The sequence below is a fragment of the Paralichthys olivaceus genome, chromosome 12 (assembly GCF_024713975.1).
Source record: "Paralichthys olivaceus isolate ysfri-2021 chromosome 12, ASM2471397v2, whole genome shotgun sequence".
Classification (NCBI taxonomy): Eukaryota; Metazoa; Chordata; class Actinopteri; order Pleuronectiformes; family Paralichthyidae; genus Paralichthys; species Paralichthys olivaceus.
This window is the reverse complement of record NC_091104.1, coordinates 21,917,501-21,942,953: the sequence shown is the minus strand read 5'-3', so window position 1 is coordinate 21,942,953 and position 25,453 is coordinate 21,917,501. Positions and strand designations below refer to the sequence as shown.

The 25,453-nt window shown below is 42.7% G+C and overlaps 3 protein-coding genes across 3 annotated transcripts; 1 reads left to right on the top strand and 2 right to left on the bottom strand.

Moving 5' to 3' along the window:
* Window positions 1-362: 362 nt before the first annotated feature.
* On the bottom strand, window positions 363-3,527 carry LOC109627997 (insulinoma-associated protein 2). Its single transcript, XM_020084847.2, has one exon. The coding sequence runs from the start codon at window positions 3,461-3,463 to the stop codon at window positions 1,490-1,492; it is 1,974 nt and encodes a 657-aa protein (XP_019940406.2). The 5' UTR covers window positions 3,464-3,527; the 3' UTR covers window positions 363-1,489.
* A 10,796-nt stretch (window positions 3,528-14,323) lies between these two features.
* On the top strand, window positions 14,324-18,405 carry nfkbiab (nuclear factor of kappa light polypeptide gene enhancer in B-cells inhibitor, alpha b). The gene is made up of 6 exons (XM_020085136.2): window positions 14,324-14,740; window positions 16,073-16,178; window positions 16,314-16,524; window positions 17,243-17,331; window positions 17,468-17,728; window positions 17,845-18,405. Exons 1-6 carry the CDS (start codon window positions 14,484-14,486, stop codon window positions 17,878-17,880), a joined length of 960 nt encoding a protein of 319 aa, XP_019940695.1. The 5' UTR covers window positions 14,324-14,483; the 3' UTR covers window positions 17,881-18,405.
* Window positions 18,406-20,089: 1,684 nt separating this feature from the next.
* psma6a (proteasome 20S subunit alpha 6a) lies at window positions 20,090-25,258 on the bottom strand. The gene is made up of 7 exons (XM_069535392.1): window positions 25,052-25,258; window positions 24,067-24,161; window positions 23,850-23,931; window positions 23,236-23,391; window positions 22,335-22,513; window positions 21,479-21,573; window positions 20,090-20,986 (listed from the first exon to the last, which is right to left on the bottom strand). Exons 1-7 carry the CDS (start codon window positions 25,125-25,127, stop codon window positions 20,929-20,931), a joined length of 741 nt encoding a protein of 246 aa, XP_069391493.1. The 5' UTR covers window positions 25,128-25,258; the 3' UTR covers window positions 20,090-20,928.
* Between the last annotated feature and the right edge of the window lie 195 nt (window positions 25,259-25,453).

The following is a 25,453-nucleotide window of genomic DNA, read 5'->3' as shown; positions in this document are numbered from 1 at the left end:
GTATGTAACTACTGACTTATACATACTGCATGACACCAGTTCAGTACTAACTGCCTGTGTTGACCATGTTACAGCTGTACCACAGTACACATGCACGCTTGCACATACATACTCCTCCATGTGTTACTGTCAAACCTGTAGTATGTAAACGGGTGATGTCTGTGTCCAGACACACGGACAGCGTGGACGTGCAGTGATGAAATTTATCAATAAAAGATTTGCACCACCCGACTGCTGCACGGAGACTTATTTATTTATATATCTATTGTGTGTGTGTGCTCAACTTCAAACAGTCGGACATTGATAATGTGTTACCATTTATTGACAATAGCTTAGAATAGATTTCACATTTAACTTCCCACATATCAAAATAGTCCTGTATAGGCTCTTCAGCATTACAATTACATTTTATCATCTTGAAGGCATTTAGCAAATATCTGAACAGTAACTTATCATCATTAAACACAGAGGACACTTTACGAGCAGTACTAACATCACATGTTCCATTTCTGTATGAAAATATTTTATAGCTGAGAAGAAAACTGACACATTTACTATAAAAGGCGTTATGGTCAGATGATCGACCATTTTCTCTTTATGTTACTGTTCTTTTACTGTACATGAAATTGTCCTTAAACTAGAGTCAGGGGATTGATTGCAGGTGAAGGAAGGTCACTTTTTAAATGTGATTGCAGGTATCATGGTCTGGCTCTGTGTGACACATCATACGGGTCAGTAATGTAACCCACTGCACTGCTGCTGAACATCGGTGTAATCTGATTACTTTGCCACAGAAATCTGCTGAATATGAGTTTAAACATCTCGTTAGTGGAGTGAACAATATATATGTATAACATTCTTCATAATTAATTGTCATATTGAAAATGTCCTTTAAGTTAAACTACAGTCTGTCCCCTTCGCTTGGTTGTAATTGTAATCAACAGATCAGATCAGATTAGAAATTAAGAAAATGTCTGTCATGATTGTGTGATTCTGTTTTAACCCTTATTACAACAACTTAAAGATTTAAATAGTTTTTTCCTAAAAGATTTAAAGATACTTTCTTGTCCCCACACTTTAAAATTCCATTATAACAATCCTGCTTGAGTGTATTTATTGATTAAGGATTATGCTCAGGTTTCTAATTAATGAAATAAAAAACAAGATAATTTCATATACGATAATAGCAATAAAATCTTTCAGCACCACGGACAGAGGTTGAGGTTTAGTTTCAGCACCTCGGACAGTTACATTTAATTATGTGGCGTCCCGACCGTGGACAGTGTGTGACGTCATCACAGACCGGAGTGAAACAGCTCACACGTCATGTTGCTCAATCATCGGTGATAACGATCCTCATCCGGTTACACAACTGATACACTTGTTGTCTTCTAAACACAACTGAAGCAAACAGGCCTCAGGGAGAATTCACAACACAACCAGAGTTTTATTTTCCTACCAACCGCAGTTTGTCGTTATTGTCTCGTCTCTACGGTCTCACGGTCATCTGCAGCAGCATCACCTGCCGGTTCTCGGTGGGGTGAGACTTGTTGATGTGTCTCGTGAGTCCCGGGGAGCTGAAGAACGTGGAGGGACAGTGTTTGCACGTGAAGATCTGCTGCTGCTGCTGCTGCTGCTGATCACACTCCCCGGTGCCGTTCTCCTCCCGGTGCGCGTGGAACACTCCTCCTCCTCCTCCTCCCGCCAGTAACTCGTCCCTCATCGCGTGCCACAGATGATGCTTGTCCCGGATTTCTACCGACGGGAAGCGCGCGCCGCACAGGTGACACAGGAACACCTGGCTGCCGTCGCGAGCCTGACCGTACGCCGACGGGGGCGGGGACGCCGCTCGCGCTGTCGCCTCGTGCGCGGCCAGGTGTTTCTTGAGGTAAGCCTGCCGCCGGAACTTCTTCCCGCAGTACCGGCACTCGTACACCTCCTCCTCCGGTAACGACTGGACGAACGGTAAGTGCGGATGTGAGAGAGACGACGGCGGCTGCTGCTGCTGCTGCTGCTCCTCCGGGTTTCCGTTCAGCAGCAACAGGCTGGACGGTGGACTGTCCGCCGCTCTCACCTGCTGCTGCAGCTCCAGGCGGCTCTCCCCCGGGAGCCGGTACCGGGGCGGGGAGGAGTCGTAGTGAGGAGGCGGCGGGAGGCTGTCGGTGTCGGGGCTGTCCCGGGAGCGAGCGCGCAGCAGGAGCAGGGACTGTTCTCGCCTGATTCGGGAGCTGTCCGGTGCCCGGTGGTGCTGATTGGCGTGGACGCGCAGCAGCTCGTTCTCTTTACCCTCCATCTCTACCGGCGGCCGCTCGTGCTGGAGGAGCCCGCGCGCCTCCTTTAACGGCTGGCTCTTGTTGTTGGTGGGGGTCTCTGCTCCCTGGTTGTTTACCGGACGCGGTTTGTGCCACCGGCGGTGAGAGGCCAGGTTGGCGGGACAGCTGAAGACCTTGTCGCACTCGGGACACCGGTACTCCACGCGCACGATGCGGGAGCACTTGTGCTGCGCGAGGGAGAACGGGTCCGGGTACTCCTCCTTACACAGCTGGCAGATGAAGTCCCGGAGCGGCTGGTTCCCGGTGGACGCGCACGACTTCTCTCGCTGCCTCCTCATCTCCGGACTCTCCTTCTTGATCCGCAGACCCAGCACCGGAGAGGTCGTGACCTCATCCTCGAAGTTGAGCTTCCGGTTTGCTTTGGGTTTCTTTGATTGGTTACCGGAGGACTGTTTGCTGTGTCTCACGCGCTGATCCGGTTCGAGGAACGAGCGTTTCCTCTCCGCGTGCTGCCGCTCCGGGCTCATTAACGTCAGCGGCGGGAACAAGTGCACATGGGTCATGCTCGGGTCAGTGTTACCGTAGGACGGCGCGTGGTGGCGGCCGCTGCCTCCCGCGAGGAGCCGCTCTATAGAAGCCGGCGTGGAGCTCACCAGGAACGGCAGCTCCGGTAACTCCGACCCCGGGGAGGAGGATGACAATGACAGGCACCTGCCGGGGAGCACCTGCTGCTGATCTGCGTCCTCGCGCCGCTCCAGCATCCTCGTGCCGACCGGTTTCACGGGGCTGCAGGACTCCGGTGACGACAGGTCGCGTAGAGGCGGCGGAGGCGGGAAGAAGCAGGAGAAGTCGGGACCGTCCGGAGTTAAAACGTCCACCTCGCTCACCTGCTCCTCGGTCTCCGGTAACTGCGCGCGCCGGTCCGCCTCAGCCTCCAGCGCGGACTCCACGTGCGGGCTCCAAGCCTCTCTGACACCGGCGGGGTCCTCGCGGGACACCGGCAGCAGTCCATCTGTCCGGTCAAACGGGGAGATAGTCAACACGTAGTTCCCCTTCACCGGTACTCTAGTCGCCTCTGTGTGGTCGCTGCTGCTCCTGTCACCGTCATACGGTCCAGATTTGTTGTTGTTTCGGGGCCGGTACGAGGCCGAGCACCGCCGGGTCCTCTTCACCAGAAATCCTCGAGGCATGATGATGGGGACAGAGGAGCTCAGCGCGTGGAACCAAGGACAACAACTGTTGTCTCAGCTCACTGTCAAGTGTCTGAAGCTTTGAAGTGGAGAGGGACATAGAGGGGGGGGGGGGGGGGGGGGGGGGGATGATAGAGAGGGAGGGGGGGCTATAGGGCGAGAGAGAGACAGAGGGAGAGAGAGATGGGGATAGAGGGAGAGTAAAAAGAGAGAGATGGGGTAGAGGGCGAGTTGAGAGAGGGGGGAGACAAGAAATGTGTGTGTGTGTGTGCGTGTGTGAGAGAGAGAGAGAGAGAGAGAGGCTAGATGGAAAGAGAAGATAGAGTGTATGTGTGTTTGTGAGAGAGACAGAGAGAGTAGAGAGACAGGGGGTAAAAGGAGGGAGAGAGAGAGCGACTGTATTGAGAAAGAGAGAATAGAGGATGTGTGAGAGAGAACACACACAGGTTTGCAGTTATCCTTATTAGGACTTTGCATTTCCAATTCTTTGTAGAACATAATATACAATCTGTGGTACTCACACACACAACACCCAGAAAAGTCTACTCACGTCTCGAATAAAGTATCAGGCCAAAGATCATTCCACATTTAGGGTTGAACGACCAATGACTAGAAAACCTAATTTAATCACTGTGATTCAATTCTGTATTTCGTCCAGTTTAACTCCCAAAAAAATGACAACTCTGTATTTTCCGAGCAAACTGAAATCCTAAAGTGACACTAATGAAGAGGAATCTTTAAAGTATACATTTTCCATTTGTTTGGATTTCCTTTAGCTGGATGACGATGACAGACTTCATTTGTGCTTCAGGACGTTTGGTTGCAGCAGATTTCTTCAGCGAGGCTCAAGACAGGAGGCAGGATATTGTGTTCAAAACCAAACTGTAAGATAATTGATGCGAAGGCTGCAACTTTACAACAACTTTAAAACTGTGGTTTTCATTTCACTTAGAGGGATCTATACATTTTGGCATTTATGAATGACTGTATATGATTTCAAATGTAATGTATCCACTGAATTTCATCCCAGTGGTTCGATCAAAGTCAAAACTTTTCCTCCAGTATTTTTAGGTGCCCTCCTTTTATTCTACCACTGCACTGCAGATTTACCATTCAATAAATAGTTGATACATAATTTGTGCAATGCAGTTTGTGACAGTTTGAGACGATAAGTAGAGTTTATGCACCAAGCTGCAACAGTTAGCCTCGATTTAGTTTTATTAACAAAGTGAGATTTTTAAAACGTACTGTTGTGTTGACATGAATATTCAGAGACAGTAACTCATTATGCTTCTTCATGTCATCAGTTATATTAGTAATCTGCCCTCTCATGAGTCTGTGTCACTGCAGCACAGAGGAGCATGCAGATGTCTCTGACACCTGATCAGATACAGATCCTTTAGAAACACTAATGATCGTCCTGCTCGACATCTGATTATCAGTCTTCTGTTGCTGCTGGTGGGAAGAACAGGGGCACTGCTTTTGTGTGGGTGTGTGTGTGTGTGTGTGTGTGTGTGTGCGTGCGTGTGCGTGTGTGTGTTTGCGTGTGCGTGAAGGGACTATTCACACCCGTCCTCCCCCACCAGAAGCTGCTCTGGCTGATAAGAGATCGGAGAGAGATTCATCTATCCCTCCATCCCTCCATCCCATCCATCCATTCCCCCCCCCCCCCCCGGGGGGCTCGGCCGGCCCCTCTGCGGGCCAGGCGCTCTATAGCTCGGCCAGTCGGCTCAGGCCAGGCGGCGTCGCTCCCTGGAAATCAATCAAGGCGTGTGAGCGTGAGAACGAGCTTGAGGGTCGGGCTGCTGGCTCGACGAGGGCCGCCTGGGGAATAGAGAGCAGACCGGGACGAGCGGTGGAGGGTCAGAGAATAAAAACTAATTAGGCTCCTGAATCTTTAGTTTGCTTGTTTCTCTCTGTACTTGTCCCGGTTCAGCTTTTATTGAGCCCAGTGACTTTCATCAGACCACCCAGAACAGTCATGAAACGTCATGAACATAAATAAAATAAAAAATACTGATGTGAGAGGAAAGAAAAGAGAAACTATTTAAAAATCATTTGAATCATGTGACAAAGACCAAATTTAGAATATTATATAATATAATATTATATTGTTATGACTTAATTTCTCCCATTTTGGACTTACTCTTATTCTTTACTAATTATTTTTAATATTGTTATTGACCTTTTTTCATATCATATCACTCTCTCTCGCTGTGTATCTAGATTCAAGATTCAAGACTTTCTTCTTGATCAGTCCAGACATCATTGATAGTACTGACATTTGTTAGTCTCTTGGTGTAACTCAAATTTACAAAGTAGCAAAATAGTTACAATCACATGTCACAGTGAATCACAGTTCAGTCACATCTTACAGTAACATGAATATAGTTATTGTTTATGGGCAAAAGAAAATGTGAACAGTAGTTTTCATCTCTTTAGGTAATCTAGTGTGTGTGTGTGGGGGGGGGGGGGGGGGGGGGGCAACAATTTGGACAGTTAATAATTACTTTAATGATTGTAAATGTAATATATCCTCTGAGTTTCAACCCAGTGGGTGGTAAACAAGCTGTGTCAAATTCAAAAAGTTATATCGTAATATTTTAAGGTGCCCGTCCTTTATTTTCCCACAACACAGCAGATTTACTATTAAGTAAATAGTTCATATATTGTTTGTACTGTCCAAAATTACAGTAGAGTCTAAAAAATAGTTCAACCAGCAGCAACAGTTGTTAATGTTTTATTTAGTCATTTATAAAATCATGTTTTTAATTGATTTCTGTGTTAAATATTACAGCAATAAGAAAAGAGTGGGGCTGTGGCAGAGTGTTCTACGTTGAGGTTCAAATAATGAAACTTGGTATTCTCGACAAAGCTCAGCAGGCTGATGTGGGGATGAACTGGACAGAGCAGCTTTGAGTAAAAACAGGGACAATGTTCTCAGTCTCCTGGAAGAAATATGGATCCACAGACAGTCTGGAGAGGCTTCCAGCGAGACGTGTGTGTGTGTGTCCGCGTGTGTGTGCGTGTGTGCATGCATGTGTGTGTGTCGTTTGCATCACATCAGTGGGCAGTGAGGTGGATAATCCTGCAGACTGCTGAAAATGACTCTATTGATCTGTGCTCCTCTGTCACAAGCCTTTAAGTACTGCAGCATTATACAGCTGGGCTGTCTGTCTGTTTACATAGAGTTTACATCTTCACTGATGGGAATCCTCTTTGTACGTGTGTGTGTGTGTGTGTGTGTGTGTGTGTGTGTGTGTGTGTGTGTGTGAGAGAGAAATGTCTGATAATAAAACTCTCAGATTAATCACATTTCCCTTGTTAATTAAGAGCCTATCTTTTAAGGCTACAGTGAGAATATAGGTTTAATGTAATGATTCTGGGTGTGAATGTATCAAAGGGAGGCATAACGTTTTATTTGGTCTGTTCACCCTGAGATGGCTTTGGTTATTGGCCTCATGAGTCCGATAACTATAACAAGTTCTGGCCATTCTGTCGGTCGGTGCTGTTACCGTTAGGAGAACAGAACCCAGACAAGGTAGCGCTTTACTGCTTTACTGCTTTAATGATGGTGACATGTTACGTTGAGACAAATAAATCATGATCTTCTTCGACCAGACACACAAACATGAAAATCTACCAAAAATCATTCATTCCATCTGCAATAACCATCCTGGACAAACATACAGACACAGCACGCTAACCTGTTTTCATGTATATCTGTTATATTTCAGTCCTTCTCATGTGTCAGTACCATGTGGTTTTTATGTGATTTAAATATGATTTCTGTATGTTGGCCCCTGTCGAAGAAATATTCAGTCACTGATGGACAGAAAATAAAGATCATGTGTCCATGTAAACATTTTGACAAAGAAATATGCTGATTTGCTGCAGGACAAAACAGTTGATCTGTGACACTTCACATAGTTTCATGAGAAAACTTCTCCGTGTCAACACGTGTTTCCACATACGAGGTAAATATTGTTAGCATGAACTCAGCAGGTAAGAGTTCTCTTGTCATACAAACAGATTCCATGAATCCCTGTCAGTTCACTGCTGCTCTGCTCCATGCTCATACTTCAGTTGACACCATCACGTCACTCGTTTCACTAAAGTGATCGTGTGTCGCCCTCTAGTGGTGGAGACCCCCAGGAGCTGCTTTGCACGTCTCAAACAAAACTGTCAATCAGAGGAGCTACATCTTTACTGGGTGAAATTTTAGCTTCAGAAGTTAGAGGCTGTCGTCTGACACCATCTAGTCCACAAAAAGAAATGCACCTCAAGGTCTACTTAATACTCCTACTGAACCAACACGAATACTAATGATGGTAATAATTATTATTAATAATTTGTATAGCACCTTTCAAAACAAAGTTACAAAATTCTTTACAGTAAAACAGATGATGCAACTAATGAAATCCCAAACATAAACTGTAACAAGATAAAATGTTATTTTTTTAACCAGCTTCATCAGCAGATACAGTATATATGATACTTAGAAGTAACACTTCTTGTCTACGAGTGTATAAAGATTTACATCTGAAGTTTATTCTTGACCGTTGAATGATTCAGGCTAATGTACTGAAGTCACAATGAGAAGAAATGAATGAATCCCCCTCAGATCCAAGGCTGCTGCCCTGTCGCTGACCTCTGACCTCCCTGTGCAGGAGAGACTGAAGACCATTGTTATTATCATGACATTCAAATGCACACTGCTCCTTTCACCATCTGAACTCTTACACTGGAGATCTGTTTTAAAAAAGATCCATATTTTGAACAGAAACAGCTTTGTAAACCCACGGTGGTCCTCTTACTCCCCCTGCTGCCACAGATCTTCTCTGCTGCCTCCGAGGACTAACTCCTCTCAGTGACCCACACTGCAGTGGTCCCTGGTGTTGCTTCATTCTCCCTGACAGTGTGGCCCCGGAGCGTCAAACCCTCTCTGAGTTCCAAGGAATGAAAAAGTTGACCCAGGTTTTCTGTTGCACAGCAGGAAACTAGAGCAGGGGCTCTCTGCTGGGTCATCACTGTGTTCTCAGTCTGTTGATTAAATCCAGTAAACTTCAGGTCCTATGAGATAAAACCACTGAAAAACAATCAGCAAAAGGGAAGTCCACACTGCTGACTGCATAAACCCCCACGGCTCACAACAGCAGACTCAACAAAAATCAGGAACACGTTACTTAACAACCCTCCCTGCAAACTAATCACAACTGAGCCCAGCTACAGTCCCTAAAAAAAGCTGACACTAATGTTAACTGTACTGTTTGTGAACAATAAGCTACAACTGTTAGCATCTGATATCTCTTCACAGAATGGAAAACATGATTGTTTTATGTATTCATTAATATATTAGGAGTTGATTTGCTAAATGACATAAATGTTTTAAATCTAGTTTTCTTTTTCTTAAGAGCACATACACACTGTATTTCCCCGCAATGTTTTTTTTCAACCTATCAGGTCTCAAATTTGAGTATTTCACATTTACAACAGATGGATTTTTACGAATGATTGTAAACTAAATCCATCCGTTGTAAATGTGAAATACTCAAATAAAATCTTACTCTTTATGACATGTTGTAAGCAACTGAGGAAGTATTAAGATATTTTACATAAGGATGACTGAGGTAGGCTACTCAACAACTCAAGAAAATAAAATAGTCTTTTGAAAGTGCTGCATTTGAATGTTTATTTTCATGCTGTAACCTGTGGAGTTAAAGCAAATACAAATATTAATTAATTTACATACTGTTAGGAAGTCTGGTCTGTCACATCTATCCATTCATTATCTACAACACTTCATGGGGGAGCTGGAGTCAAGCCCAGCGGACACTGGATGAGAGGTGGGGTATACACTCTGGACAGTTAAACAACCATTCACGCTCACATTCACACCTAGAGTCAGTTTAGAGTCTCAAATTAACCTACGCTGCATGTCTTCATGTCTTTGGACTGTGGGAGGAAGCTGGAGTACCCAGAGAAAAACTACGTGAGACATGAGACAGAACATGTAAACTCCACAGAGAAAGACCGTGCTCAAACCACAACTTCACACCTCACTGTGAGTGCTATCCACTGTACCACCACGCCTTAATCTGTGACACTGCGTCATATTTTACAATACGATCACATGTTTTTTACTTGGAATTGTCCCTGTCCAATAAATGTGATAGATTAAGAGTGAAACACTCACAGTTTTTTCTTCTGGAACATGTTTTATTTCTGTTACTGCATTCTGTGGAGGTGAGGGGGCTGGGAGAGCCCCTTCACCTGCACCAGAGGATCCATCAGTGCAGGTGAGAGCTGTTAGCTGATTGATCCTCGGGTTTAAAAGGCAGCGGCTGGGCTGAGTCAAGAGGACACTTAGGACAGAGACAGTCGAGGAGAGACACGCAGAGGACTGAGAAAGCAGAGACATTAGGCTGAGCTGCAAAGACAGGGGCCAGCTGAAATAGCTATTTAGACTTTGTTTTGCAAAGATGTTTAAGTGGTTTGTCTCTGGCTCCTGTGGTGACAGCCCTGTGGCCTGGTCAGCTGCCACACATTCTAATACTGTGTTGTCATCGAGATCTTTTAATTGTTTCACATATAAAGCTTCTTGTAACTGTGTTGAAAGGGGCCATGTACATAAATTGTATTATATTTATTTGTTTGTTTGTTTTCTGATTTAGTTGTGGCTCCAAAAGATTTGAACACCTCATGAAAAAGAAATGTAGCAGACAGATGACTAATTAAAGGAAACCCCAACAGAAGGTGTCTCAGTGAAGTGTTGGGCCGCCCTCTGTATTGATTCAGCACGTCTCTGTAGGGCAGCAATTAGAGCAGCCATCTCTGTATTTGTGGTTTGAAGTGAAACAATAACACCACTTGATTGTGAACATCTCCAGTAAATACAACTGGACGTGTGTCAGGCAGGAAATGAGGAAGTGAAAAGCAGGTGAAGATGAGGGTGAAACTCCACTGGTTTCATGTCCCATGTGTGATTTCATGAGTCATTTTTCATTCTGAACCTTCACCACAATATGTCACTGTGTGTGTGTTGCAGGTGATTGTGAGTTGATTCATCATGAGTCATTCAGCTCATGTCCAGAATGCACAGGGTTTCCCACCGACAGACATGTACGGACATTGTACACGCAGGAGTGAATACACTCACACATTAATGTAACAGTGACTATTCTAGGGAGCGTATTCAAGAGAAATCATTGTCACATGCTTTAGTTTAAACCTTTAAACTGAGTTAAAAAGAACACACTGCTGTTTATCCATTATATTTCAAATACACCACACTGTTTCACTAAACCCCTTTAATTATGTGGTTAATAATTAATTCAGCTGGTAAACCTTATATATAATCTTTCCACTGTGTTTGCTGTGGTTTGTTGAATCACCTGTTGCTACCAGGCAAACCTGGACAACAGGAACTATTAGTGCTCACACTCACCTTTCATGTTAACTCATGTGTAATCTGATTTTTCATTTTTTCATTTTGAAAGCCTACACACTTTGTACATATGATCAAATCTGAATAAGCTTGTAATAGACTTTAACACAGCTCTGTAGGTTGCTGAAATGCTGCGATGAAAGATATTATAGCTCATCAATGTACACAGAGGTAAATCCCTCTTGTGCAAAACCACAATGACAGAACTATCCGAAACACAACTCATCAGAGACTTTATACGTGTCTCTGCTACTTCTCCCCTGGTTTTCCAGTTGAAGCACATTCCAGCGTAATCATGGGTAATGTGGGTTAATGACTCACCCTTACATTTAGAAAAGCCTGTAAAAAACTCTAAAAGTACTGATTGCATACAAAAACCCAAGAACATTTATTTGCTTTCGCAACTATATGTGCTTCTTTCCTCATCTTAGGCTGCTGCTAAAAACATTTTCAACATTTTAGAAGTTGTTTTTCCGTTTTAAGCATTGGTTGTTTAAGATTGCATAATGTAGAAATGTCCCTGACATCCAGTCAGTTGAGCTGCACATGCTTCCAAGTAAATTTTTTTAATCTGACTGTGTCCAATCGTATTTCCCTCATTTTAACATATCTCAATTGAAATGAAAGCAGCCTCGTGCTTCATGTCAGTGTCTAACACCGTCAATGCACACAGATGTTACAGAGGGGTTTGATCCCTCTTTGGGATTTTTATCGAATGCTGTTTGCCGCAGGTGTAAAGGTGAATGGCGTTCGCTGGCTGTAGAGATTTGGTACATACTTCTAATATACTTGACATATTGAATTTCCACTGTACAATATCATAAACCCAGGGGCAGGACTAGGGATAGCGCTGGTCCCAGCTAAAATCTGATAGGCTCCTGATAATACAAAATGTTCTGCACTGAAACTCTAATAGTTGAAACTGAGTTAAATTCCATATCTGTGTGTGTGCATTTGCATTTTCCAAATAATTCCTAATATGTTGCTCATCAGCTGCTATTGTGACAGCAAAATATGCTGAGAGCGAAGCCTGATCTTCCCAGTCAAACTGGTCACACGGACTGAACAATAGGATGTAAAACAGGCCTGGAGTTTCCCCCAGGCCTCAGAACATCACGTTCAACTCGCTGTTTGTTTTTAAAGGGAAAGAGCACAGCCTTGTTGAGAACTTGGACTTCTTCCATTTTATCTGTAAAGGACGTGAATGAGTGATTTGATACTGGGTAATTAAGTGCACCATGAAAGAATCAGTGGGCGTTTCAGCCACTTGTCAGTACAAACATCTGCAGGAGTGTTTTTCCTTTTGTGTGGAAACAACTGTAAAAAACGGTTGTTGAGCACAAGTAGTGAATGCACGTTCCCGTAGACTAGACAGTGATATAATCATTGTGTGCATGAGAATCATGATTTCTCAGAACAGACACAACATCAGACTTTGTGTCCCCGTGTTGCTCATATTATTTTCACGGTGTGATAAACAAAATGAAATCGCAAGTTTTGGAGGAAACTGCAGCCCGCCTTCCCCCCACCCACACACACACACACACACACACACACGCACACACACACACATGCACAAACAAACACACCCTGCAGGTCTTCACACTAACTCTGAAACTGAGGGGCTGCTGAGCAACTTCTACTTTCATGCTTTCACTTGTGTGATTGAGAGAAATACTGATGTGAGACAAGAGGCTAAATATCAGTCAACCATTCAAATGAGTTCCTTCTGTGTATTTTATTCAAGTTACAGCTAAAATAAAATGTACAAATTTAGTCTTAAAGGCCTTTAAAATGCCTTCATATCTTATAATATATCTTTATTTTCTAAACTTCACAAATAAAAATAACCAAAAAACAACTACAAATGTGAAACCAAATGAAAAATAAGTTAGGAAAGAATTAATCAAAGAATCAAAACACCAGGCCTGTGACAGAAGTTTAAGCATGTCCTCCTAAGTTTGTTGGAGTGATTCAGAAGGGACATGCTGGAGACTTTGAGGACTTTCCATGCGTCCATCCCTCCCTCATTTCTAAAAAGAAAGTCATCAGTGAGTCATTAACCAACTCATAGCGCTGATATATAAAATATATAAGCTTCAAAATATTCCGAAGTTTTGACTTGAAAATTCAGATAGAATACTGAATATTAATACTAACGTAAATTGGGATTTTTGAGGTTGTTGCTCCTCAGCTTTGGAACTTTCCATCAGATTTACTGAATCTGTGGTTTGTTTTTAAAGACTTCTGGAAATTAATTATTTATTTTATTAAACACTCTGTTTGCCTCATGTTATTGTCTGGTTTGGTGGCATGGTTAATTACCTCCACCAAGGAAATTATGTTTTCATCTGTATTTGTTTATTTTGTCAGTTAGCAGGATTACTAAAATTACTAAAAAAAACTACTTGATGGATTTCCATGAAACCTTTGGTGTGGGTCCAGGAGGTTTAGAGTGTACATAGGGTGTTAGGCAACACTTTTATTGATTTCAAAGAGTAAAATCCATGGATCTTAAAGGAAAGGTCAGTCATGTTTCGGTGACAGATATCTATGAGTGTGTGCAATTTGGTGCAGCTTGATTGTATTTTAGAGGACTTGTGGAGGTATGTGATCTCCTGAGTGATCCTGGTTTGTTTGGTTGTTAGCAGGATCGCACAAAAACTACACGACCAATTTCCATGGAACTTGGTGTTGGGAGAGATCCCATAGAATTTTGCTCTGTTATCCAGATCAAGGGGGAGATCCAGGATTTCCCCCCACATTCTGTAACATTGTGAGATAGGGCGTTTCACAACATTTTCATTGATTTCTCAGATAATACTTCATGGATGTTGATGGAAAAAAATCCAGCATGTTTAGGGGACTGATATGTAGGAGTTGGTGGAATTTGGTGCAGATTCATATACAAATCTGTAACTCTAACTGTTGTTGTGGAGGTGGAACTGTGGCTGGTGGAGGTATGAATTCTCCTTAGCACCTTTCTAGTTAATGTGTATGTACGGGTGTGTGCTCGATTGCATGTAGTTATGCTGGTTTCTATGTGTGCCTTGTGTGAATGCAGAAATGTGTGTATTTTAACCTTTATATGAAGAACTTGTAGAAATGTTACCATGCATTCGAATTCAGATACTATGCCAAAACATTACCATTATTATTGTTGTTGTTATTATATAAAATTGGTTGAATGATTACTTCTTCTATAACTTCTGATTGTGAAACGAACACATGCAAACTACGTGCAGGTTTGTTTTGTGTCTGAACTCCTGATGCAAATGTGTATTTGAGGTGCAGCAGATGCAGCGTGCAGAGTGACTGTGCTCTCTTCCTCCAGACTGAGTCGTGTGTTTATATGTGTCTGAATAGAAATCCCCTGCTGGAGCCAGAGATCTGCTCGCTGTGTTATTCTAAGTGACAGTTTTCTGGAAATCCCCCACCTAGCTGTTAGCTCCGCCCCTCCGCAGCCACACACGCACAGGGCTTTTACAGACTGCTGCATAACTCCGCCAGGGTACACAACCGAGCGCACCTCGTCTCAGCGATCAACAGACCCAACCAGCAGCAGCAGCAGCCATGGACCTGCACCGGACCAGTATATTGAACCAGATGGATTACAGTCGGGAGTCTAAAGAGGGGAAGCCGCCGGTTCAGGCGACGGAGGAGCGGCTCGACAGCGGCCTGGACTCGCTGAAGGAGGAGGAGTACCAGGCGGTGGCGGCCGAGATCCGGGGGCTCCAGGTGAGCTGCGATCCGCCGCAGCACCGACAGAGTCCCGCTGCGTGTGAAGAGCAGTCGGAGTGGAAGACGCAGGTCACAGAGGACGGAGACACGTAAGTTTGAACACGGAGTAAGGCTGTGGATGTAACATGGTGGTGTGTGTGTGTGTGTGAGGGAGCTGCCGGAGGTGCAGCGGAGCAGGGCCTAGCTCGGCTCTCGGAGGAAATACGATCCTTCCCTGTGGGAGTGAGTTCCTCCGGCCTGTCATTAGCACACACAGGCCTCACACACAGCTGCATTAGTGCTTATGGTGCCAACAACTCACAGAGGTGTTGTCCGCTCGGTTCGTGGCTGGAGCTGCGGTCAGCGCCGCTGGAAGGGGCCGTAAACAAAGAGCCATTATCAGGGGGGGGGATCTACTATGGCCGCGGGTCAGGCTGGGAAAGTCCCGGGCGCGCCGCCAAGGAATCCGACGGACGCGCGCATGTGAAGCGAGAAGAAGACGGAGAAAAAAAAGAAAAGAAAAACAGAAAAAAGTCTCAGGCCGAAACACGACCCTGCAAGAGACGCCTGCGGATTACTGCTGTAACAAGAACCGAAGTTATCACGATGAAATAGTCCCCGAATGCTTTGTTGCATTCGGATTCCTCCGCTGAGAAGACTCAGCGATGTTTTTTAATGTGCTGTCAGAAGCTCGTGCGTGGTGGATTCTCTGACATCAGGTCAAAGGTGAACTTGTGTAATCGACTAAAGAGCAGATCAGGTTTATGTTAAGTCAACAAACATGGAGTAATGTCAGAGTGATCGGACCAAAGCACGTGTTTACTCATTTTAAAGGGGTCAGTGCGGAGGTCAAAGGTCAACATTTAGTGGAGCTTTATTTACTGTAACTGCTGTTTTAGGGAATCATGCAGGAGAGGAACTGCTCACAAAACAATCAAACTGAAAGAAATGATATAATACAATTCTTAATTAAATACATTAAATACTGTGACACTGAAACTGCTGTATTATAAAATCCACTGATGTAAACAAGTTTTCTTCAGAGTACATTAGTATAAATCAGTATTTAAAAGGGTGAAATTCTTTATTATTAATTTGTCTAATATAAAGTAGTTTGTTTGCATCGATCGGTCATTGAATTTTAAGTATTAAAGCAGCTCTTCATTGTTCAAAGTCATCAATTATGTGATATAGATTAAAAATAGACAATCATATATATAGAATTGCATGGTAAATGATTAACTTTATATGTATTATTGGTAGTGTTGTCCTAAGATGTTGTTATCAGACCCAACAGATAACTCGGGCCGGCTCTAGAAAATGTGAAGTGGCTGTGTGCCACTGGTTTCCTTGTGGAACATATTCCTGTTGTCTTATACATTAGCTTTTGTTGTGTATGTGTATATTAACAGGTCTTCTACCCTCCTCCCCTGTCTCTATAGGCTACTTCACCTGGCCATCATCCACGAGGCCAAGGACTACATCAAAACCATGATCGATGTGTCCAAGAACACAGACTTCCTGAACACACAGAACGACCTGAGACAGGTACGTGGTGGACATCACCAAAGAGAACCTATGTCTGTTTTCTTCAGACTGTACTGTAGCAACAACAACACAGGTTTATGCTTTATATCTGCCGGCTCAGTAACTCACTGGCTAATCATAATCTTCCCCCTCCAGACTCCTCTCCACTTAGCGGTAATAACAAACCAGGCCGACGTGTGTCAGCAGCTCATGACGTCTGGCTGTGACCCCACGCTGGTGGACAACAGAGGGGACACGGCTCTGCACATTGCCTGTCGCCATGGCAACCTAATGTGCTTCAGTGTCCTCACACAGTACAGTCAGAAAGACCACCTACACACAGTGATGGCTGCCTGCAACTTTAATGGTGAGTTTTTATTGTAGTGTTTTGTCTGGTTATCTGATGGGATTTGGACTAAATTGCTGTTCTCTTCCCACTTTGGATAAAAAAATACTTTGTCAACCTTCAAACTACATTTGTTAGCACATGAAAAATGTTTGAATTTGAGAAGCCTCAATTACTCAACATTAAAAACTTGCATTTTGCGGTGATGGCTAATTCCACTCTGTGGTGGCCCACCCACACTGCATAGAAACAGATGGGACACTGACTAGTCTGCTGCTGGTCTTGGCTAATAGTTGTAAGGAGGAATGGAGGGCAGAAGGAATCATTTCTGCTTCTGTCCATTATCCCTGAACACTATGGTTAGGAGGAAGGAAACTTGTAGCTTTTCATAGCACTACACCCTGACCAAACCCATCTATTACATGGAACATAATGTTAGATCATGGAAGCGTTTACTTTTTGACGTGTACACAGACGTTCTTAAGGTGTTGGTGGGTTATTTACAGATTCTTTTGGTAACCAGACTTAAAAAAAGGGAAGGTTTTTGTGAAAATTAGTTTTTATATTTGTTGCCGTAGTTTTTCATATTTCCATTAAGTGCATATCTAAGCTAATCATTTGTCCAGTTGATAACCATTTGAAATAAGCTGGACTCTCCTGCGTAGCTGCTGTGATAAAACGACGTGTATGTACTGGTCTGTAGTCATCTGTTAAACTGTTGCTTTGATGTATTGTGCAGGTCAGAACTGCCTCCACCTTGCCTCAGTCCATGGTTTCCTCTCACTGGTGGAGAACATGGTGGAACTAGGAGCTGATATTAATGCAAAGGTAAACAACACCATATCTATATGTGACAATACGCACTTCATATAGTATAGAATTACTGACATTTTGAGGACCACTCTTCTTGTATTTAAGCTTTGCCTCTGTCCCTGTGCTAATAAAATCTCTCCCTGTCCTGTAGGAGCAGCATAACGGTCGCAGTGCCCTCCATCTGGCAGTGGATCAGCAGAATCTCTCACTGGTCAAGTTGCTGCTGAAAAAAGGAGCAGACCCCAACCTCTTGACCTCTGGAGGCCACACCCCCTACCACCTCACCTGCGGTTACGGCAGTTGTGACATCAGGGAAGAGCTGTACTCGCTGACCAATCCAGACCTGAGGGAGCTGCCTGACAGCGAATCGGATGACAGCGAGGAAGAGGAGGACGAGAAGTCTGATGAGGAGGTGCGTGTTGAAAAATGCAGAACGTCAACTGTACAGTCAGTTTGGTTTTATGAAGGACAGAAAAATTCCTTCTTTGTGCTTAATTTTTTTTCCCACTGTCTTCCGTGTGTCTGCAGGTGGGTTATGATGACATTCACTGGAATGGACATTAGCAGGAGATGGGGCAAGACGGGAAGTTACAGAGGTGTGTGGCTTTGATGATGACGGTAAAGGATGGGAGAAGCGGCTCGTCTGCTGCTTCCTGGAATGACGTCACGGGAGCGCCGTAACGCTTGGCTGACACAGTGCAGACGTGACCACTGACAAAATGGATGGGACAGGCGGCTGTAAAGGCAAAGAAAAACAAGAGACTGGTGGCCGAATAAACCAGCAGGACTGCTCCGCTAGAGAGCGAACACGTGTTGAGATGTGAAAACACAACACATTATGGTGGGAAGGCACCGCTGCATTATAAGAGAATCGCTTGCATTCTGTGGACATGATTGTCACAAAAACACATCCACCCACACAGATGTACCTGCAACAGCTCTGTTGTATGATATTGTAAATGCTGTGTATACTAAGATGTATTTTTTATGGAAGCTGTGAATGTGTACAGTTGAGTAGGTTGTATATGTCAGATAGTAAACAGTCCAGCACACTCCAGTTAAATTAAAAAAACTCATATTTAACAGTGATGACGTCCTGTGTGAGTACTGTGGTGATGGGCGACATGGTGGGTGGGTTGCAGCCGAGATACTTTAATGCATACAATTTATTAGACATCAGTTAGAATATGAAGATCATACAAATCAAGCATATAGTCGAATTAACAATATCAAAAGGTTTTGATTGTAACGGAATTGTTTTAACCACATGCCTCTGCTGCCGCCAGTGTCCGTTTAAAGTCTTCTATAATTTAACCTCTAACCCAGGGCCCTTTATTTTCAAATAATTCATGTCGTGCAGGAAACAGTTGATAACTTGTCCACTTACTGAATGAGGATGTTGGCAAATTGTGCCCGGCGATACACTCCTTCCTGCTTGGTGTACACCCAGAATGAGATAAGAAGGCTTTGGGAAATTTTTATGTGCGTGCAATGATAGTTTTGTCATCTAAATCAGGAAGTTGTTTTTTATTTGGGAGGGTGGGGCTAAGAGGAAATGGACAGGAAATTCCCAGGAGCAGAACACTCAGCTGTTAGCGACATTCCAGCTCCACGTCCTCCAAAGAAGGGAATCTGGGGAGCAACAGGATACTTCAGCTGAGCTCGGGGGAGGAAAGGGGTTTAAATAAAATTGAATAAATATCCACTGTTATATAAGCGTTTTCATCATTCTATGGTCACTTTGTAGATTTGTGCTTAAAATGAATTTGGTCAGAGTCAAGCAGCTCAGTGGGTTGGCTTAACTCACTGCAAGTTATGTAAGTATTATAACAGCAGTTCACCCACAGTGATGTATTTGATTCATATACCAGCAGTGGTATTATGTCAACATACAATTTTAAAACCAGCTCCTCCTAAACACTGCTAATGTAGAGTATTAAATTCATATTGACAATATTCCATATAAATCATCTCCTGAACTTTTACAGAGGTCTATCACAGGAACCATAAAGGTGACAGATATATTACTCAGTAGCCACTTTATAAGTTACACATCAGTTAAATGTCATTGAACACAATGTTCTAGCATTAAGTTCAAAGGAGAATATTCAGGTTTTTATTGACACCGTCATCGGTGTCACGTTTTACTACTGAGGTCAAAGTCGAAGAGGAAATTGCAGATAAAAATTTTACAAAATTTGACAATCAAATCTCTTCACATATTTTTCAACACCTCGTCACATTCTGTTACATAAAGGAGTGTTCTCTATTGATCATTTGTGATCCTGCCAGATTATCGTCAGTGCAGGCTGCAAAAATTCCAGCCTTTCAGGAAATTGTTGACCTTCCCTGATGGAAAAAGAAACAGCTTTTTTTTTTTCACGCCTCAGAGTGATTCATGCAGGTGAAGAGATCTTAACGCTGGATCTGTCATGCAACACAGTTGTGTGCAGTCCTCATTTCAGAGGATTATGTTCCGAGGGATTTGATGGCGATAAGAATGAGAAATTGAAGCCAGTGATTAGCCTTTTTCTTAGTTTTATGAGTGATAGTTAGGTCAACATTAGAAGTCAAATGCTGTTTAACACTAACAGCCTGTAACTTTGACCTCACAACCACATAATTTGATTTGCAAATTTCCTATTCACAAAGTAGCCTTAATTCCCAGTTTATTAACATTTGAGACTGTACAAGTCTGAAGTGAACGCCATCAGATACGTGACGTCTGCAACAGCACGTGGTGAAATATGCACAGAAAAGAGAACAGGCAAACTTATGTGTTCAATAAAAACACTGTTTAATAGAAGTGCAGTGTTGTACAGCAACAGAGAGGAGGATTAAGAGAAATAACTGATGACTTCCCATTGACGTTGACCTGAGTTGACCACGGCTGATCCCTGGGTTATCACAAAGTACATCAGATAATAAACATCCTCCTGGAGCTTAAGAGAGGAGAGACCTTGAGGCAGATGAATAAAACGAGACAGTTTCAGAAAGTACGCGTTGCGCCCTGAGTTAAGATGGTGACGAAACACTGCTTCAAATACAGCAACTCGAGATGTTACGAGAGATATTGTGCTGTAGTTGTTGTTACAACACCTCCATCTTCTGATCTGCTCACAGTTAACAACTGCATCCAGAGAGGGCACTGTGGTCAATGTGTGTGTGACATGTAGTTAACAGGGAGAATATCAGGCTGATGTGTCACAAATGGTGGAATGGTCATGGTCAGCATCGCTCCAGGCTCTGTGACAGTTGGCAGCCGGCTGCAGTGATGATGTCTCAGTGTGGTTAGAGGGACAATACAGGAGAGGTCGATATGTGGATAACATTGCGTCCAGTCAGATCCTGACTATGACCTGGGAGGATGGAGGAGGGGACGTCTCATGGGGAAGCTGGGTAACATGTTCTACCCAACTGCTATAAAATGATTGTTGTGTATAGTTTTGTCCATGTCACTTGGTTGTGCAGCTCCTCTGAACAAGATGTGTCTGCTTGTCCTTCATCTTCTCTCTAGTCGAGACAATGGTGTGAGTTTTTCTGGTTTTACCATCCATCGTCCTTTCCAGAGGATAATGATGATGACGGCTGCAAAATGGCTGCCAACTTTCCTCACTCTCTCTCAGACAAAGCCACCAGGTGAACATCAATCTCGGACTCTGACAGAATCCTGGAACGCAAACACACATGTTAGCGGTCATATCTTTTTGTTCTGCCAGTTTTGTGGGAAGTACACGCACGCACACACCGACTATGTAAATGCTTAATTTGATCTCATCCCTGGTCTAAGCTGTAGGGAATTTCCATCACGTCTATTTTTCTCCATTTTTAAACAAAGCTCTGATGCATTCTGAACAGAGCTGACACATTATCATGTTTAAGTTTCAGCACAAAAATAAAAGACTTAAAAAGGCAGAAGGCTGGAGTTTCATGTTCTGTGAGCAACAGAGATTAATTTCCTTTTCATTTACACTTAAATTCATCCAGGATGTGAGCTCAAACCAAACACCTCTTTTCCGGCAATAACCCACTTTACTTTCTCTCTGTAACACCCTGAAGGAGCCTCTGGCCAGTGGAACTGCATTCCTATTTTATGCAAAATCTTATTTCTCATTAATGACCTCTGGGACAGTGTTTATCCCTGTCTCATAAAAATACTCACTTGAATCCCGGGTCCTTTGTAGTGACAACTCCCACCTCCAGCTCTGACGGCTTGAAGTCGATGGAGAGGACGGTCGACAAACATGAGATGGCCGTCTGTTTTGACAAGGCAAGAAATAAACAGATGGATGCAGTAAGAAACAATATGGGGCTCATGTTTCAAATCATCTAGCTGTATTGAACATAATGTATAAATACATGAGGGACGCTTGCAATTATTGATGGCGTCAGTGAGTTAAATGCAACTCTACAGTATATACTCAATGTGCAGTTTCCAAGGCAACTTTAGAATTCAACATCTGTTGACTTTTTGACACATGTTCTATCTTTGGGAAAAACAAATATAACCAAAGCATCTATGTTTGATCACCTGCTCGGACAGTACCTATTAACATTAAATTGTGGGGGAAGGGACATTGAAACGGGTAAATGTTGGCAACATCAAATTTAGATACAGTATATCTCACTTTCTTTGCTTTGAAAAGACATCAACTTCAATGGTTTTATTTTACCAATATCAATATTTTCCCTTTGTGTAGCTAAATCCAGAATTACGATTTATTAGAACAGTTAAGTTTCCACTCCAGTTGTCCAAAAACTAGTAATTTGGTGATAATCCAGTAGAAAATCATTTAATAACCCGTGTAGAAAATATCAGGCATAATTCAAGGAATTGCATAGTGTGAAATCTGTGAAATGTAACTGAGCCACATTCCTTATGAGTGGGGTTGTTTCAGGACAAAGTTCTGATGTGGCATTATAAATGTGACTATCCTCCTATCCTATCGTCCTCTATGAACAGGAAAGTCTTTGTGTATACAGTATACAGTGTACAGTGTATACAGTGTGTCTCAAACCTCTATAGTTTGCTCATAGGTCCAATCCAGCTTCTTCTTGACTTTCTTCTCCAGGAAGCTGGTGGCTTCTGTCTGTTTGACTCCAGTTGCTGTGGCCTTAAAGCCACAATAGTAACCAGCTGGATCACATTTATACAGCTGTGGACCCAACTCTTCATCCAGTCCAACTACTATCATACCTGAGGGAAGGATGCAAACCAGAGGGACATTTAAAAAGGACAGTAGGAACAAAGTTAATGCTCTGAACAGGACATTGGAAAATAAATTTTACTTTTAGCAAAAGGCAAATAATTGTTAAATGAAAAATGACATGTGGACACATTGACAGTTTTAACATAGAATCAAACAAACTGCAGCTGCTGATGGTAGATATTATGTACTTGTATTCTGTGATGAAAACCCTCTAAAACACAACTTATAAAATAATGCAGGGGTTCCACATCTTTTCAGCTGCTGACTCTAAACATAAAGGTGCCCGAGACCTTTAAAACCATTCCCCCTTGAGCATGTTAAAGCATAAAAAAGATTTTTTTTTTTTTTTAAATCACCTAAATGCACATGTCTCAGTGTTTGCTGTGGTGCTCTGAATTGTCCTGCTGCAACTGATACTATTAATAATCTGTCATAATCACTTTACAAAACAGAAGGATGAGATCCTTTATTCTTTTTCTTAAATTTAACTACTAGTTCTTATATAAAAATGATATCTAATTGCTTTAAAGTCTTAAAAAAATGTAATTGTCTTCCTACTCCTCTCCAAATATCTTTTTGAGATCCCCTGGGACATCTCAAACCCTAGTTTGGAAACTACTTCAACTACTTTTGGTTAAAACACAATAAAATCCTATACATTCCGTTTAGACATGTTTCTGGTTTAGACAAACACATAGAAGTTACTAACAGCATCCTAGTGGTCTCATCTCAGCATTCTGTGTGTAGACTTGGGAGATGTCAGCCATGCGTTTACACAGCATGTCCACAGGGATCTCGTAGCCATACTTATACATCCAGTTAGCTGCTTCATACCGGGCCCTCTGTACCTGAGACCTGCTGTCAGCTGTGGGGGAAAAACAGACAGATTAATGGATAAAAGAATCAAAAGCCTAGATGAACATTCTTGCGCTTGCTTTAAAGTTCCTTCAATTTATCAGTTATTTTTATTTTATGCAGAAAGAATATATAAACTTCTGATTGCAAATGAATCTATTAGATGACAGAAAGACTTGAAATTGGACCAACCAACATGGTTGTCAAGCAAGACACTCAATGACCCAATAACATGATGGTAATTAACTGATAAAACATGTAGACTTGGTTGGTCTGGAGATACAAGCTACAAATTTTGCTAGTTTTTCTACTTTGCTAGCTCTATAATGCAGCGCAAAATGGACTAGTATGTCCTACCACTTAATACAGAGGTAACGTGTTATTTATCATTTTCAAAAAAGATGGTGGAAATGTTTTTATCTTTTAATACTTTTACATTTCTGGGCAGCAAGATGAAGTATAACTTACCAGTCATGCCGGTCATAACACAGCCAATGTTTTCTGTGATTTTGAACAGGTGTGTGACTGTTAAGGCATCCAACAGCTTGTCCTGAGAGAGACATGAGATACAGGCATGCGTAACAGATCAATAAATACCAGTGATACATGGTTTATCTAATCATATGTTGCTCTGATGGCGTAGAAACACAAACTTAAGTGTGTGTTTGTGCCTGTGAATACTGACTGGGACTTTCTTCTGTGTGACGATCACAACACAGTCCTCCCCTCTGATCGCCACAGATGTCAGTCCTCCCTGGTTGATGGCTTTGAAGGCGTACTCTGAAGACAGACAGAAGATTGAACAAAACAACTCCAGTAACAGACTGCTGATGATATGATTCATGATATCATCAATAAGTTTGGAAGCAAAACAGCTCGTTGTGGGCTATTATGGATGTAGATTAGCATTTACATACATTTATGCAAGTTTATTTTGCAGCATAGTAGTATTACACTCTCACAGGTTTTGTTTTGACAATACTTGTCCATGGTGTTTGGCTAACATGTACCACAGCTCAGTTATTAAGACTTGTTCAAGAGAATGACCACTGAAAACAATTGTGACAACACGTCTTCAATAATGTGCTACTTTACTGGAAGCTATCGAAGTCAACAAAAGAATGAATTAATCCAATTTTTAGCAAGATCACATATGTAAACACCAGCTAAATTGTGATTGCTAAAATGAGCTAAGCTTTGCTAACAGTAGGCTCTATTTACTATCAAACTCCAATAAATCAAATCTGATTGGTTAGCATGTCATGTAAATTATATATTACACTACTGGATACTAAGATACTAATTCATTCATGTGCTACATAACTAGTAGCTATATAAGTTTGCAATAATAATAATTTCAACACATTTTTGCAAAGTACACATTTGTGAACTTTGTACAAGTTCTGGTAGCTAAAGTTAGCAATGTGTATATCTGTGTAACGATCAAACTGAAATGAAACGAACCCAGGTGGTGAGCATTATTATTAAAATGCTACTGTATTGAATTAATGTCCAAGTTATTTGAATGAAACCACAATGTACGGATGCTGTCTGTCTACACGACCCCGCACTTAGAATGACTGAGCTAGACGCTGCTAGCTGTTGTTAGCCTGTTAGCTAGCAGTGATGACAGAGCAGCTTGAGTCTGGCTCGTTTCTCCCGCCACTGACCGACTTGGTAGAGTCTTCCCTCCGGGGAGAAGATGGTGATGTGGCGGTCAAAGCCCGCACTCGACCCCCGAGACATGACGGCGAGAAGGAACACACGTAAACACAAGGAAACAGGTGTAGAGTGAAACTGAATCTAAGATGAGAGGCAGCGACGGAAGAACATGGGAACCCTCTGCTCCGGATGTAGACCTCGGTCACGTGCTCCGTCGTTTGTGAGAGTCCGGTCCCATCAGCGTGGAAGTTGATGCGCGTTTATTCTGTGTATTACGGTAAAAGTGGTTGACTCTGTATTACGGTAAAGGTGGTTGACGATGTCACTTATTACGTTTGATTAAATCTGTTAGAATGGTTTGACAGTAATATTCACAAAGAGGATGACATGTATTGTGTATGTTTTTTTAA

Bases quoted from the DNA above. Each gene is read 5' to 3' on its own strand.
- nfkbiab (XM_020085136.2), top strand. From the start codon at position 14,484: ATGGACCTGCACCGGACCAGTATATTGAACCAGATGGATTACAGTCGG. The intron at 14,741-16,072 runs GTAAGTTTGAAC...CTGTCTCTATAG, and splicing joins GTCACAGAGGACGGAGACAC to GCTACTTCACCTGGCCATCA. The intron at 17,332-17,467 runs GTAAACAACACC...CCTGTCCTGTAG, and splicing joins GAGCTGATATTAATGCAAAG to GAGCAGCATAACGGTCGCAG.
- LOC109627997 (XM_020084847.2), bottom strand. From the start codon at position 3,463: ATGCCTCGAGGATTTCTGGTGAAGAGGACCCGGCGGTGCTCGGCCTCG.
- psma6a (XM_069535392.1), bottom strand. From the start codon at position 25,127: ATGTCTCGGGGGTCGAGTGCGGGCTTTGACCGCCACATCACCATCTTC. The intron at 24,162-25,051 runs GTCAGTGGCGGG...GTCTGTCTTCAG, and splicing joins GGGAAGACTCTACCAAGTCG to AGTACGCCTTCAAAGCCATC. The intron at 21,574-22,334 runs GTTTGAGACACA...TTGTCAAAACAG, and splicing joins CCTATGAGCAAACTATAGAG to ACGGCCATCTCATGTTTGTC.